The sequence below is a fragment of the Notechis scutatus genome, chromosome 6 (assembly GCF_049901735.1).
Source record: "Notechis scutatus isolate UNSWTSFEM ecotype Mainland chromosome 6, rNotScu1.2, whole genome shotgun sequence".
NCBI lineage: Eukaryota > Metazoa > Chordata > Lepidosauria > Squamata > Elapidae > Notechis > Notechis scutatus.
In genome coordinates this window covers 71,400,527-71,415,255 of record NC_142014.1, presented here as the reverse complement: position 1 = coordinate 71,415,255, position 14,729 = coordinate 71,400,527, and the positions used below count along the sequence as shown (strand labels likewise).

The following is a 14,729-nucleotide window of genomic DNA, read 5'->3' as shown; positions in this document are numbered from 1 at the left end:
AAATGCAGTACGTATTAATACAAAAGAAAAGACACTTTAAGAGAATGAACAAACTATCATACAAATAACCTTGATTTTATAAGCTAGTAAAATGATGCTCAGGCTCCCCAATGCAGATTAGACACCCACACAGAAAAAGAGATGCCAGATGTTCAAACTGGCTTTGGAAAAGGCCAAGGAACATGAGACCTAATTGCTGATGAATGCTAGGTAATTGAGAAAGCCAAAGAATATTTAAAAAAAGCCACCATGTATTTCATTTATTATAGAAAGTCCTTTGATGTGCTTAGTGCTTAGAAAAATGGAGATCCCACAACATCCCATTCTCCTCTTGGGATACCTATATACAAATGAGGAAGCCACAACATGGACAGAACATGGCGAAATGGAGAGTTCCAGATTGACTTAGGGAGTGCAACAAGGCTATTTTTTTCTCCCCTTATCTACATGCTGAATATATATTAAGCAAAGCTGAACTGGAAGAAGATCAATGTAGTTTTAAAACTGGAGGAAGAAAAACCAATACCCTGTGTGTTATGAGATTACTCTGATAGCAAAAACACCAAGGATCTGCAAGCTCTAGTAATAAAAGTTAAGAAGAAAAGGGGAAAAGGGGGTCTAAAATTATATATTGTGTAAAGAAACACGTGATATTAGGAAGAACAATCACTATTAGAATTGACAATGAAGATACTGAAGTAATGGATAATTTCTGCCTTTTAGGATCAACCATCAATAGTAAAGGAAGAAATAGTCAAGAAAATAGCGCGCACTGGCACATGGTAGAGCACCCGTGAAAGCCTTGGAAAATATATTCAAATGCAGTGATTGTCCATTACTTACAAAGATCAGAACAGTGCAAATTATGGTAATCCCTGTGAAAGCTGGAATTTGAAGAAGCAGGAAGGAAGACTATTGAAATTTCTTGAAACTTGGGGTTGGAGAAAATACATGAGAATACTGTAGATAGCTGAGAAAACAACCAAACAGATCTCTTAAGCAAATGGCCATGCTCCAACTATCCTACTTTGGATACATTTTGGGAAGATTTGTCTCTCTGGAGAAGGCTCTAATACTAGTAACATTAGAAGAAAAGAGGACAATCAGAAGCAAGATGGATGAATTCATTCATGGCAATGGATGTGCCATTAGAAGACCTGAAATACCAGGGTTTTTTTGTCATGAGGAAAAATATATGTAGCTGATAAGAGCTGATAGCAGTTTGATGGCACATAATCAAACAATATATTCAATACTTAAAGCTATAGTCACAGAGAAATGAAAATGCATTCATGAATAAACATGCAACTTAACAATGACTTGGGTTTATGTATCAGATTCAACTATAATGTTTTTGACTTTAGCTTAATGTGTTGCATGAATCCCTATGGCTTGGAAATCATTTTTCACTAACTACAATAATGTTTGTAAGACAAAACATGACTTTCAATCAAACCAAAGGAATCAAGTCAAGCTACCAGAACATCATAGCTTGAATCAGGAGATCTAATTAGCTGCACCAAGAAAATTCTCATCCAAACCTCCCATAAAGTTCTAGAGGAGTCAATGACTTTCAGAATACTGTGAACATGCCAGGATCCTATAAGGGGAAGGAACTTTGATACAGAAGCATAATTCAGCTCTATGTCCTATGGCTTCAATTCCAAAGCTTATTTATGCTTTATTATTTTGATTTAAAACCATGCAAATATCTGCCAAGCATAGATAGATTCTGAAACACAGAAACACATGAACCACTAATGTTCATAATTTAGATTCAGGAGGATTATGATTATTTTCAACAACACACCTATTCCATGATTGAAACATAACATTTTTTATTACTGTCCTAGAGAATTTTCATTTTGTGATTATGAGAATTTTGATTAATTAACCAAAGTGCAGGCAGGATGAATACTACTGAAATACCAAGAACTGCAGATCCAATTCTATCCTCAGGAATTAGGAATGTACATTTGTATTCTATTTTCTTCTTTAATTCCAGATGTTTGCTGTGTTTTTACTTCTTTTGTTTTCATACTTTTTTACAATTTTAAGTCACCTACAATCAATTTACAGGTTGGGTGGTCATACCAAATAAACTCTTAAAACCAACCAGGATCCATCTCCAATCCAAAAGATTCTAACTGAAACAAATTATCTGGATTGAGGCTTGGCCTGGGAAATGCCATTGGCTGCTGTGGTGGCTGATCTTTCTGGGACCTTCCAGACATTTCAGTGGCATTTGTTACCATTGAACCTGCATCTTTCTGGCTCACCTGCCTGGATTAGAAATTAGATGCTAGAATATATTTATTGGTGGTTCTACTCCTACATGAGTGGTGATATCAATCACAAATGAAGGAGGAGAAACATTCAAGGCCTTGGTTATTATGTGTGGTTCCTCAGGACTCTCCTTTATACTATTTAATATCTATGTAAAATCACTGTGGGAAACTGCATCTCTCTCTCTCTACAATGCGGTAACTCTGCTATGCAAATAACACTCAATTGTATACTGCCACCCCAGGCCAAGCGAGAGACCTCGTGCTTACATCCTGGGAGGATCTGAATGGGATAAAGTAAGTTCAGATTGAGCCCCTCCGAGACAGAGCTGCTATTTTTCAATAGACCATGGGATATCCAAACAACATCAGTTCTCAGTAGTCATACTGAATGGAGTTTGTTCCCAATGAAGGAACTGATCTTTAAATGTCAGGAAGTACTGTTGTCAGGATGGGGCAGGGAGATGGGGCATTGCCCAGCTTCAGGTGTTAAACCAGTTATGGCCCTGCATGGACCCAGAAGCCCTAGCAAATAAATCACATTTTTCTAACCACTGAACTGGACTATTGCAACATGCTCTGTTTGGGGCTGCCACTGGAAACTACTTAGAACAGTGGTCCCCAACCTTTGTGGCTTGGCGATCCCATGGGGGAGGGAGGAGAGGGGAAGTGGGCCGCATGAGTGGCAGGCTGTTGCGCACATATGGAGCCCTTGCACAAGAGGTGGACTGGTGCACATATGTGCAAGTTTCCACCAGCCCATTGTTGGTGCAAGTTCAACTGCGCGCGCACACATGATCCGGCCAACCCTCACATGGCCCAATTCCAAATAGGTCACGGCCCGGTAGTGGGTCGCAGCCCAGGGGTTTAAGACCCCTGACTTAGAAGGTACAAAACAGAGGAACTAAAATGTAGCCATCTACCCCTACATGCATAATAATACATATTTTAAGTTAGTTTTGGTTATGGTTCCGAGTCTATTAAAAAAAAAACCTGAAAGTTACCTTTCAAAGCTCAACACAGCACAGTATCCAGTTACCTCAGTGATTCATTGCTAGGACAGGATCTGCTTACCTGGTTTGATCATTACAAGAGGATTTCAGAGTTCCTCCACTTTTTGAGATAGATGGGAGCGGACAAGGCAGCACATTACTTCAATGGTAACCCCAACTTTATGGAATTCTTTTCCCATCTCTGAATCTCTTGGCTTTTCAATACCAAATTATAACACTTTCATTTCATCAAACAGAATCATGACATTTTTGTTTTTTACTGGAAATGTTAGTTGTTTGGCCTAGTGTTGTTTTAATGTTTGCAACATTAGAAATGTTGTAAAATAACTACAGAGATATACATATTCCCATTTAAATTTAAAAATTTAAAAAAATAACTAAGGGAAGGGAAGCTATCTTGCTATAAAATGAAATACCAACCTTTGCCATCATCTTTCTTTCTAAAAAGTATTTTAAGCCCAACATAGGCTCCAAAGGCAATTATTTAAAAACAAAATTAATAGGCAATTTGAACAGGACTTTGTTTTGAAGTCTGTATAAGAAAAAAAGCACAACTCCAAACATAATCTGGAATATTAAAAAGTATGCTGTAGGCTGCAAAAGGATCCCCATAAAATCCTCCAATGTTTATATCCTTTCCTTGGTGATAAATAAATGCACAAGAAAAAAAGCATTTTTTTGCTATCAACACATGTGAATCATCAACAAGAGCCAACATGATCCTGTAGAAACTCCTAAGATTATTTTATTGCAATGTAGGAAGTAGGAGAGTTGACTCCCCCCCGAAACTGTTGGACTTATAAACCATGGTTTGTTCTAATCCTGACTTACCTGGGAAAGAAGCCAAATAGTTTGTGTGTCACAATAAGCAAACCTCAGAAAGAGCATTCCTTGGTTTGCTTAGCTAGTCCCACTAGTGGAAGCTAAGTGGGAGCTATTGAGCAGCGTTCATTAAGCACGCTTGCTCTTTCACAGCGAGTCAGAATTCTGGCTTACCATGACGTGTGACCACTCCTATTCTCTTGTCAGTGGTTAAGAGTTCCCCAGCACAGTCTGGCACCAGCCCTATAGAGGACAGCAGAGTCAAGGCCTTTATATATCCAATATCCTAAAACCTTAAACGTTTTGTGAAATGAGTGGCTGATTCAATACAAGTGCAGTTATCACCTATGCCACTGCAGAAGTCATTTTTTAACTCAAGACCATAGCAGTATTAACGTCCATCTTGAAAAAAAATGGATTTTGCCAATATAGATCCCCCTCCATTTTTTTTCATGGATCTTATCTTACGGGAGCTTTCCTCTTTGAAGCATCCCAGCCGATAATGGACGACTTGCCAAGTTGTTGAAAGAGAAAGCAGGAGTGCAGAAAGTGCTCTGGGTTCAAAGGGGAAAAGATTCTTTAGAGTCTGAGCACAAAGAATCTGTTAGGAGGGCAGCCATGAGAAAAGGTTGGTAATTCTAACAACAACAAACACTATTCAAATCTTTGTTAGCTGGGCCAGTCTTATTTCCAAACAAACAGCTTCCAACTGTACCTCACTTCATCTTTACAACTACTTCGTAATGTAAGACTGAACTCAGAGATACAACCAGTTCAATTTTTTGTGAATTCTACGGTTGAATGAGAACTGAAATAGGTTTTTCCAGTCCAGATCTATCATATGCAGTCTATGCTAAGTAATCAGGTCAAGCAAAAAAAATAAAAAAAAAAATTCTAACACAGATCCTTTTAGAGAAGGGTTTCCCAACCGTGGCAACTTGAAGATGGAAGGATGTCAACTCCCAGAATTCCCCAGCCAGCATGCTGGGAATTGAAATACACACATCTTTAATTTGCCAAGCTTGGAAAATACTATTTTAAAGCTATCCTTTCAACTAAACTGAAACATTAAAATCGGTCTGAATATGAAATTTCAGTTAGATTACTGAGATTTTTTTTAAACTTTTAATATAGGGATATATTAAGCTTGTTTCAAAAACTATTTTTTCATTATTGTCTACAAAAATATAACTACAAATCCACAATGCCTCCCGCTCCAAATTGTGATTCCTGAGAAGTTAAATTGTGAATTCCTTCAAAATATCATCCAAAATGATGTTGGGGAATGCAGTTCCTTGCAGATCCCTTATGCTACGCCTTCAGTAACCATGACTGTCAGGTGCTAATACAGCATCAGATAATTTTTTTTTAATTGTTTACTTCTTGGCCTAATAAAGGATTCCAGAGAGGATGACAAAAATGATAGTAATCATTGCCCTCTGAATGCCAACTAACTAAGTATTCTGGTCAGTAAAGAAATCCTATCAGACATAGCTTCTGCCTGCTCTAATTCTGAAGCCTTCAACTTCAGAGCTGAGGATAAGTTAAGAAAGTACATTCATACTAGGTATAATCATCTGACTTTTCCATGGAGCAAGATCTTAAATTCAAAGCTACTAATGAGAGGATTTGCAAGAGGGTGGTAAAGAGGCAAAAAAAAAAAAAAAAAAAGCGCTATTGAGAGCAAGCAAGCCATCAAAGGTAAGCTGCGGGGTTATAAAGCGTATCACAGAACTAAAACGTTGCACAGACTTACGTAAGGAGCGCCTCCGTTTGTTCTTTAACTTCTTTCTTTTGTTCATTCCAGCTTTAGAAGGAGACTCTTCTTTTGCCTTTGGCTGGTTGGTAACTTTTGAAGAATTCTGCTGACTGAAGTGTGTTGGTACATGCCGAGCCAGTCCACTCTGGGAAGCAAAACTAGCATTGCAACCTCCCACAACGCACTAAAAAAAAAAAAAAAGCAACGTTAGAGGTACTCAGTGCGGCTATCACTGAACCCAGAAGGAACAGGCTGATGCGATCTTGCTTTGCTGTAATCCTTTTATGAAAAGAACAACTGAGCAATCCCAGTCAACACACTGAGAAGTGCTCACTTCAAGCAGGATGTCAATTATTAAAGATTACCTTCCCTTCATTGTTCTTTAGTGCAACACAGCATGCAATCAAGAAATGAAAGTAGACAAAGGTGAATTTTTGAACACTAGAGCAATAATTCAATTCCAATGATGTGAGAACATAGCCAACAATATGAAGTCATACCAACTGCAACAGCTTTTTTGCATAGTTAACAGCAGATATTAATGGGTTTTTGTTTATGTGAATGAATACTTGTTCTTTTATAAAGAAACAAATCTAACAATAAGATTAAGTCAATAAGATTAGAAAAACTCAGTTGAAGTATTGCATTTCCTCAAATATGATGATTAAAGTAGATGTAATATTCTATGACAATTCCTGCTGTCAGGAAGCGATTATCTATCTATCTATCTATCTATCTATCTATCTATCTATCTATCTATCTATCTATCTATCTATCTATCTATCTATCTATCTATCTATCTATCTAATCTATCTATCTATCTATCTATCTATCATCTATCTATCTATCTATCTATCTATCTATCTATCTATCTATCTATCTATCTATCTATCATCCTTTCCTCTCTAACATCAGGAACATTAACCAAGAGGACATGTAGGAAACCACACCATTACAAACTGTACCAAATGGCCTTCCACTTAGTTTTTTTTCCAACTGTCATTTAATAATTTGAAAATGCTACTAATCAAACCAACAGGATTTTTCAATTAGGTGGAATGTGAGTTCTCTCCAGTACAGAAAGCCTTTCATAGGGCGAAGGCATACACAAAATTAGCAAAATGTTCCAAAATCACTAGAACCATAATTTTTTCTGGTGAACTGCCAAGAATAAAGTAGTGTAGAAAGAAATAAAGTATAATTTCTCTCTCTTACCCACCTGTGTTTGGTTCATCACCTATGAAGGCTGCTTGGTTAATGATTTGGCCATGAGGATCTACACTGTGAAATTCCCAAGTGTGAAGTTTTCTCTGTCACAGGGAAACTTCCACTGATGCATAGACTGGCTATGGGCACATTGACAGACATGGCTATGTGAGAACATCAAATGCCAATGACATGGGGCTATAAAGGTAAAGGTTCCCCCATCCATTCGTATCTGACTCTAGGGGGCAATGTTTATCTCCATTTCTTAACCAAGGGAGCCAGCATTGTCCAAAGATGTTTCCATGGTCATGTGGCCAGGATGACTATATGCTGAGGCTCACAGAACGCTGTTACCTTCCCCATTGAAGTGGTACCTACCTATCTACTCGCATTTGCATACTTTTGTCCTGCTAGGTGGGCAAGAGCTGGGGCAAATAACAGGAGCTCAGCCATCATGCTGCACTCAGGTCTTGAACTCAGCTGGCTTTCCAGCTGACAAGCTCAGTGTTTTTAGCCTGAGTCATTGCAGTGGGAGCTATTCCCACTGTCTATTTGTTTCCAGGCCTAATTCAAAGTGCTAGGGCTTCCTTTGGTTTAATGTCTCAAATGCATGAACCTGACTTTTATAGATTTGTGAAAGAGGGGCTTCTTAAAATTTCTTCTACTCATTATGAGCCACACCAAAAAACAAACAAACCCTTTACTGTGGAATAGCTTTTCCAGAGTGATTAAGCAGGCACGAACCTTAAAGTATTGTTTCCCAAATTTTTTCAAGTTAGTCAGTCTCTCCTATTGTACTTTTATTCCTTTTTGAATCTGTTAATTTAGACAGACTACTGTCATATTTTACAGACAAGTTATTTCAGGGAGAAAGGACAATGCCTTCCTTTCAGATAAATGCATAAATATTATAATAAATATTGAATACAAAGATAAAAGAAAACAAGATAGGCTAAAAAAAACTTGGAAAATGACCTACCTTAAAAGGTTTGTCCCCACTATGGGTCAACATATGCCGCTGTAACCAACTCTGACTTGTTGATGGTGTGTTATACACTTTGCAGCCTTTCCATAAGCAAACAAATACCTAGTAAGAAAAAACACAAATTAGGCGGAAGCTCCTGTTACACATATTTTTAACATTCAATATATTATTTTAACTCAATAAATTACCTGAAAATACACTGCTCAAAAAAATAAAGGGAACACTTAAACAACACAATGTAACTCCAAGTCAATCACACTTCTGTGAAATCAAACTGTCCACTTAGGTAGCAACACTGATTGACAATCAATTTCACATGCTGTTGTGCACATGGAACAGACAACAGGTGGAAAGCATAGGCAGTTAGCAAGACATCCCCAATAAAGGAGTGGTTCTGCAGGTGGTGACCACAGACCACGTCTCAGTTCCTATGCTTTCTGGCTGATGGTTTGGTCACTTTTGAATGCTGGTGGTGCTTTCACTCTCGTGGTAGCATGAGACGGAGTCTACAACCCACACAAGTGGCTCAGGTAGTGCAGCTCATCCAGGATGGCACATCAATGCGAGCTGTGGCAAGAAGGTTTGCTGTGTCTGTCAGTGTAGTGTCCAGAGCATGGAGGCCCTATCAGGAGACAGCCCAGTACATCAGGAGACATGGAGGAGGCCGTAGGAGGGCAACAACCCAGCATCAGGACCATTACCTCTGCCTTTGTGCAAGGAGGGACAGGAGGAACACTGCCAGAGCCCTGCAAAATGACCTCCAATGGGCCACAAATGTGCATGTGGCTGCTCAAACGGTCAGAAACAGACTCCATGAGGGTGGTATGAGGGCCTGACATCCACAGGTGGGGGTTGTGCTTACAGCCCAACACCGTGCAGGACGTTTGGCATTTGCCACAGAACACCAAGATTGGCAAATTGGCCACTGGCGCCCTGTGCTCTTCACAGATGAAAGCAGGTTCACACTGAGCACGTGATAGACGTGACAGGGTCTGGAGACGCCGTGGAGAACGTTCTGCTGCCTGCAACATCCTCCAGCATGACCAGTTTGGCAGTGGGTCAGTAATGGTGTGGGGTGGCATTTCTTTAGGGGGCTGCACAGCCCTCCATGTGCTCACCAGAGGTAGCCTGACTGCCATTAGGTACCGAGATGAGATCCTCAGACCCCTTGTGAGACCATATGCTGGTGCGGTTGGCCCTGGGTTTCTCCTAATGCAAGACAACGCTAGACCTCATGTGGCTTGAGTGTGTCAGCAGTTCCTGCAAGACGAAGGCATTGATGCTATGGACTGGCCCACCCGTTCCCCAGACCTGAATCCAATTGAGCACATCTGGGACATCATGTCTCGCTCCATCCACCAACGCCACGTTGCACCACAGACTGTCCAGGAGTTGGGGGATGCTTTAGTCCAGATGTGGGAGGAGATCCCTCAGGAGACCATCTGCCACCTCATCAGGAGCATGCCCAGGTGTTGTAGGGAGGTCATACAGGCACGTGGAAGCCACACACACTACTGAGCCTCATTTTGACTTGTTTTAAGGACATTACATCAAAGTTGGATCAGCCTGTAGTGTTTTTTTCCACTTTAATTTTGAGTGTAACTCCAAATCCAGACCTCCATGTGTTGCTAAATTTGATTTCCATTGATAATGTTTGTGTGAGTTTGTTGTCAGCACATTCAACTATGTAATGAACAAAGTATTTAATAAGAATATTTCATTCATTCAGATCTAGGATGTCTTATTTTTGTGTTTTTATTTTTTTGAGCAGTGTACATATTTCTGTAAAGAACTTTTGCTTTTAGCACATTTAATGCACCTCCTGACTGGTTCTTACTACTGGTAGCAATGTCTTAGCATGTTAAGAGAAGTTGTCTAGTTTTCTTTTAAACAGAATCAACTGTTCAAAAAATGAGAAATGAAAAGGTGTTTCTAAATTCAAAGAGAACAGTAATTGCCAAGAATCATCACACAATGAATATACAGCTGAAATAGCTAACTTAGTTCTGTGAAGTTACCAATCTAAGAGGACCACTTGAAACGTGAAATTCAGAAAGGATGGATTGAGTCATGACTATTTAAGAACCTAACCAAAATACTTATCTCTGTCTTTAGAAAATTGTGCCAATACCCCCAGATTTGCTGCCTGTTTGAGAAGTTACTTGGGCATTGTCCAAATGGTTATTTGACTTGGCATTTCATGTAGCCTAGATACTTGGAAGAATTTAGGGACTTTTGGAGTTTTTTCTCTAGTGTTGGCCTCCTTAATCTATCACAGATACCATGGGAAACTTGTCCTAATAGCTGTCCAGCTATAGGTGGCTGCTATGAGTTGGTCATTATAAGTGCCTCTTTTGTCACTTTTTCAACTCCACATATTTCAGAATGTAGGAAATAGATTGCCTTGTGGCTGATAAGAGACCAAAATCCTAGACAATTTGTGGAAATGTATGGAAGGAGCAAATTAAATTTCACTTTAAAAAATATCCATTTAAAATATACTTCAATCATGACTTTTTGCCTTAACTTTATCAGTATCTCAAATAATGAGATATTTTAAATTGACCGCGGACATCCTCAGTGGCCTCAAATGCTGACTTCTCACTTTCAGTTGAAGTGGTTTTGAGAGGGTAACACGGATTTCTTTCCTATATTGTAATGAAAAGAGAGGCCCACCTCTTGCCCAAGTCCTAAAAGGATACTTGGAAAGATGGAGACAGATAGGTCGAATAAAAGTCTGGTTAGTAAGTCAGATGAACCTTGTGGACTCTTATGACAACAATGCAAATTGTTCTGTTGTTATTAATAAAATATCTCTTTAAAATAACCCACAAGGAATTTGCCAAACAACACAAGGGCAAATGTGTTTAATTAATGGATCAGATCAGTGGTGGGATTCAAGTATTGTTGCCACCGGCGTGGCTTGGTGGGCGCACTGTGTGTGCACGTGCGTGCCAAACATGCACTTTGCACAGACGCAGAGCATTCTAACTCGCCTCCTGCAAGCCTGCATGATCCTGGTCACTTCAGCAGCTGCCGCGAGGCACTCTTCTGTGCCGCGCAAAGCAGCTGCCCTTCAAATTCAGCGGATAAAGGTGAGTATGGGAGCCCAGGTGGGCGGGTGGGCCCAACAGCAGGGCCAGCAGAGAGAACCGGTTCGGTCTCCGCTGCTCATTGCTGCTACCGGCTCGTAAGAACCGGGCCAAACCGGTAGAATATCACCACTGGATCAGATATATATCTGATGCAATATGTCTACTTCGGTAAAGCATACAATTCCTCTCCACATATTACATATATAATACATGAGTTAACAATCACTAAAGAAAAACACCCTTTTGCAGTAGTGCAGTATGAGCAAAAATATTTTTTCATTGGTAAAACCAATGAATTCTACATTGCAGTTCAACTTACATGTTAGAATCCAATTTATGCCCATGTTATAATGGTGTAATTATAACAGATAATCCTTGACTTACACCCTTCAAAGAAGCCCAAAATTTCTGTTGCTAAGCAAGACAGTTGTTGAGCTGTGCCCCATTTTATGACCCTATTTCCACAGTTGTTAAGAGAATCACTGCAGTTGTTAAGTGAATCTGGCTTCCTCTATTGATTTTGCTGGTCGGAAGCTGGCTGGGAAGGTTACAAAAGGCAACCACACAACCCCAAGACACTGCAATTGTCATAAACATATGCCAGTTGCCAAGCACCTGAATTTTGATCTTTTCAGAAACAGCTTGTTCATATTATGAAAAAAGCAGAAAGTTGTGATTTGATGTTAATGCCTTATTTTACTGCAACAGAGTGTCGAAAGTCAATGTTTCTTTTCCTGTACTTCCTCACTTCTGTTCCCTTTTCCTCCCCATTGCTTTTCTATTTACTTTTCTATTTTACAATATTTTATAATATTGTATAAATAATATTTTATAAATAAAATGTTAAAACAGTAAACAGTCACTAAGTGAATGGTGAACAAGTCAAGGACTACCTCTATATGCAGCTAATGAAACTGTAATAGTTCCATTAATTAGGTGAACTGTATCATCCAGGTAAGAGCAGCGGTGAAGGGAATTGTGATGTTATCCCTGCTTCTGGTCAGGGGATCAAATACAAACTAATAAGGGAACAAGCAGCTCAGCCCCATTCACCAGCCATGATGATCTTGATTCCACCTTCTTTCAGAAACCACAATCTGGCTCTTGCGCTAAGGATTATTATTTTACAAGGACACCACAACGTGATTACTTCAAAAATTGGTTCCTACATGGGGTTTATTAGTATACTTTTATTTACTTATAGATTTGCAGCCTGCCTCAGCCGAAGTGACTCAAAGAAGTATAGAAAAGCAATAACTGCAGCCTGCGCAATAAACCAAGAAATAAAACACACCATTACAGTTTAAAACATTAAAATAATACTCCTCTGGCACTGGGAACTGTATCAAATCCTCCAAAACCTTCCACGACAGCCAAGCTTTTAAGAACTTCCAGAAGGTCATGGAAGCAGTAGCAATCAAGTCCAAAAGAGGCCCCACAAGGAAGGCCCACTTCCAGGCTCTTTCACCTTCTCTTTTGAGCTTTTTTATTCCCTACATTGGGAACTCCAATAAGTCTTTGGTAAATAATGCCCTGAAGGATAGAATGTTATTTGTAATTTGAAAATCTGTATGACCATCCTTTCAACACGCGACTCTTGGGTTAAGGAAAAAAAAAACACCATAAAAAGACAACAGAAATTAAAACATATCATGCTGGAGGCAAATCACATTTAGAATGTTAAAAATGGGTCACAGAATGTCCTTACGCTTGAACTTCAAGGATCTTCAAGGCTTTCTAAAGGCTGGCAGGATTAGGACCTTATGATTTGAGGAGGGGATATCATGCCATTGGGCAGGTGTAGTAGCAAAAATGGAATATTGTTGTGGCTCGCCAGCAGGAGGTGCAGACGGCAGAGGTCTCTGACAGCAAGGACGAAAGGAAACCAGTCAGGGAGGCTGGCGAGGACTTGGACGAGGGTCCTGCGTCTGACGCAGGGATGGGCCAGGACTATTGGAGAGTGGGGTGCTGCCTTTGGAGCTTTTGGAGTCTGGCAGCAGTGAAGCAGAGGACCCCAGGGAGCCTGTGCCCAGTGTGCGCAGGCCTGCTCGAAGGAGAGAGCAGCTGAAGTAGCAAGGGCAACTCGGGAGTAAGGCTGGAAGGCGATTGCCCTGCCCATATGGGATAAAAACCAGCCCTCAGGGATGTGTTCTTTGCAGGAAGCAAAGAAGTTCTTTAGACTTTGAGTCCTCGTTGAAGCCCTGCAAACTCTGGTTTTGTTTTGAAACTTCTGTTGGTTGTTATTTATCTGTAATTAGACTTCTGTTCTTGGCAGCCTTTTACAATCTTGAAAGGACTTGCTTTTATCTCGGACAATTAGGTTTAAATGACTCTTGGCTGGGAATGCAAAGATTTCCCAGCGCCGCATTAAAAAAGGTTTGCTTTTATACACAGTTTGTGTATGTTTAATTGGAATAAGGCTTGGGTCAGAACAAATATAGAGGGAGTACCCAAAATGACCTGGATGGAATTATGCAGGTGCTGTTGGCTAGGCTAAAGGACTGAAACATTTTTAAAGTCCAGAAGATCCAGATACCATTCAGAAGTAGCTCAGACAGACACTCCACTAAATTCAATGAACTGTAAGAAGGAAGAGGAGGTATAGCACAATCAGTCTTACAAGGTTCTCCTATTATAGCTAATTTCAATAAAAATAATTTTCTTTCCTTCCTAAGTAGTTAAATTTCTTGGTTTGATCTTCCAAGTGGAGAGCCACTTTTACAACCCTGTTTAACTGATGGGACCCAGAACATGCAATCTGGTCACTGCCAACACATTCTGAATCAACTCTACAGTAGTTGAATCTGAGTTTTAAACTATTGTTTCATTTAAGTCAACTATACGAGTCTGTTTCAATTTCTACCCTTCAGTGAAATCCAATTTAGGCCAACAAAGTCTCTTTTGGAGACAGCGTGGGACAGTTAAAAGTGGGCAACAACTCCATTTGAAACATCCCCAAAGGCAGCATCTTTATGCCTTTAAAAACAACGATTAGAAAGGGTACACATGAGATTATTTGCTAAGTCGAACAAGGACAAAGAAGGAATGGCAGAAAAGGCACATTCCCACCGCTTGCTCCTAGAAGAAGTACTTGGCATGGCTGCATGGTTTTGCCTGTAATATGCCAAAACTGAAAAATTGTTTAATTTGCTTTGGAATGAACAGTATTGCTAAGTAGCTGTTGCTCCAACTGAAGTACAGCATACCAAAGCAGCTCCTCATAAATTACAGTGTGATTTGTTCCCCTGCTTGACAAGTTGAAGGCCATCTTAGAGCCTAGTCATGATTCTGTGTTGAAAGAATCAGATGCTCAAATATATAATGTGCATTTCCTATGAAAAATTTATTGCAACTAATTAGAAGGAAAATATATCAGGTTGTCAATTCTACCCTAACTTATGGAAAACACACAATAAGAAGACCAGCAATTTAAATCTGAATTGTATCAAATGAAGCCACTGATAGGCGTGCATTACATCTTTTTCGAATTTCACTTGATTTGGGTAACCAAGTAATTCAAAAGAAAGTGCAAAATTTGGACCTAGACGAAGTTTGATGTAACAC

The 14,729-nt window shown here is 39.7% G+C and overlaps 1 protein-coding gene across 4 annotated transcripts in view; it reads right to left on the bottom strand.

The window, feature by feature from the left end:
• The window catches only part of AEBP2 (AE binding protein 2), a 47,938-nt gene that overhangs the window by 18,030 nt on the left and 15,179 nt on the right, over positions 1 to 14,729 (bottom strand). For 2 of the 4 annotated variants that reach the window (XM_087968739.1, XM_087968740.1), the window contains exons 3-5: positions 8,065 to 8,172; positions 5,877 to 6,063; positions 4,295 to 4,363 (exon numbers count right to left, since the gene is read on the bottom strand). In XM_087968739.1, the coding sequence (XP_087824865.1) occupies positions 4,295 to 4,363; positions 5,877 to 6,063; positions 8,065 to 8,172 (364 nt within the window). The remainder of the gene's footprint in view (positions 1 to 4,294; positions 4,364 to 5,876; positions 6,064 to 8,064; positions 8,173 to 14,729) is intronic. The other 2 variants (XM_087968741.1, XM_087968742.1) reach the window with 1 other exon arrangement.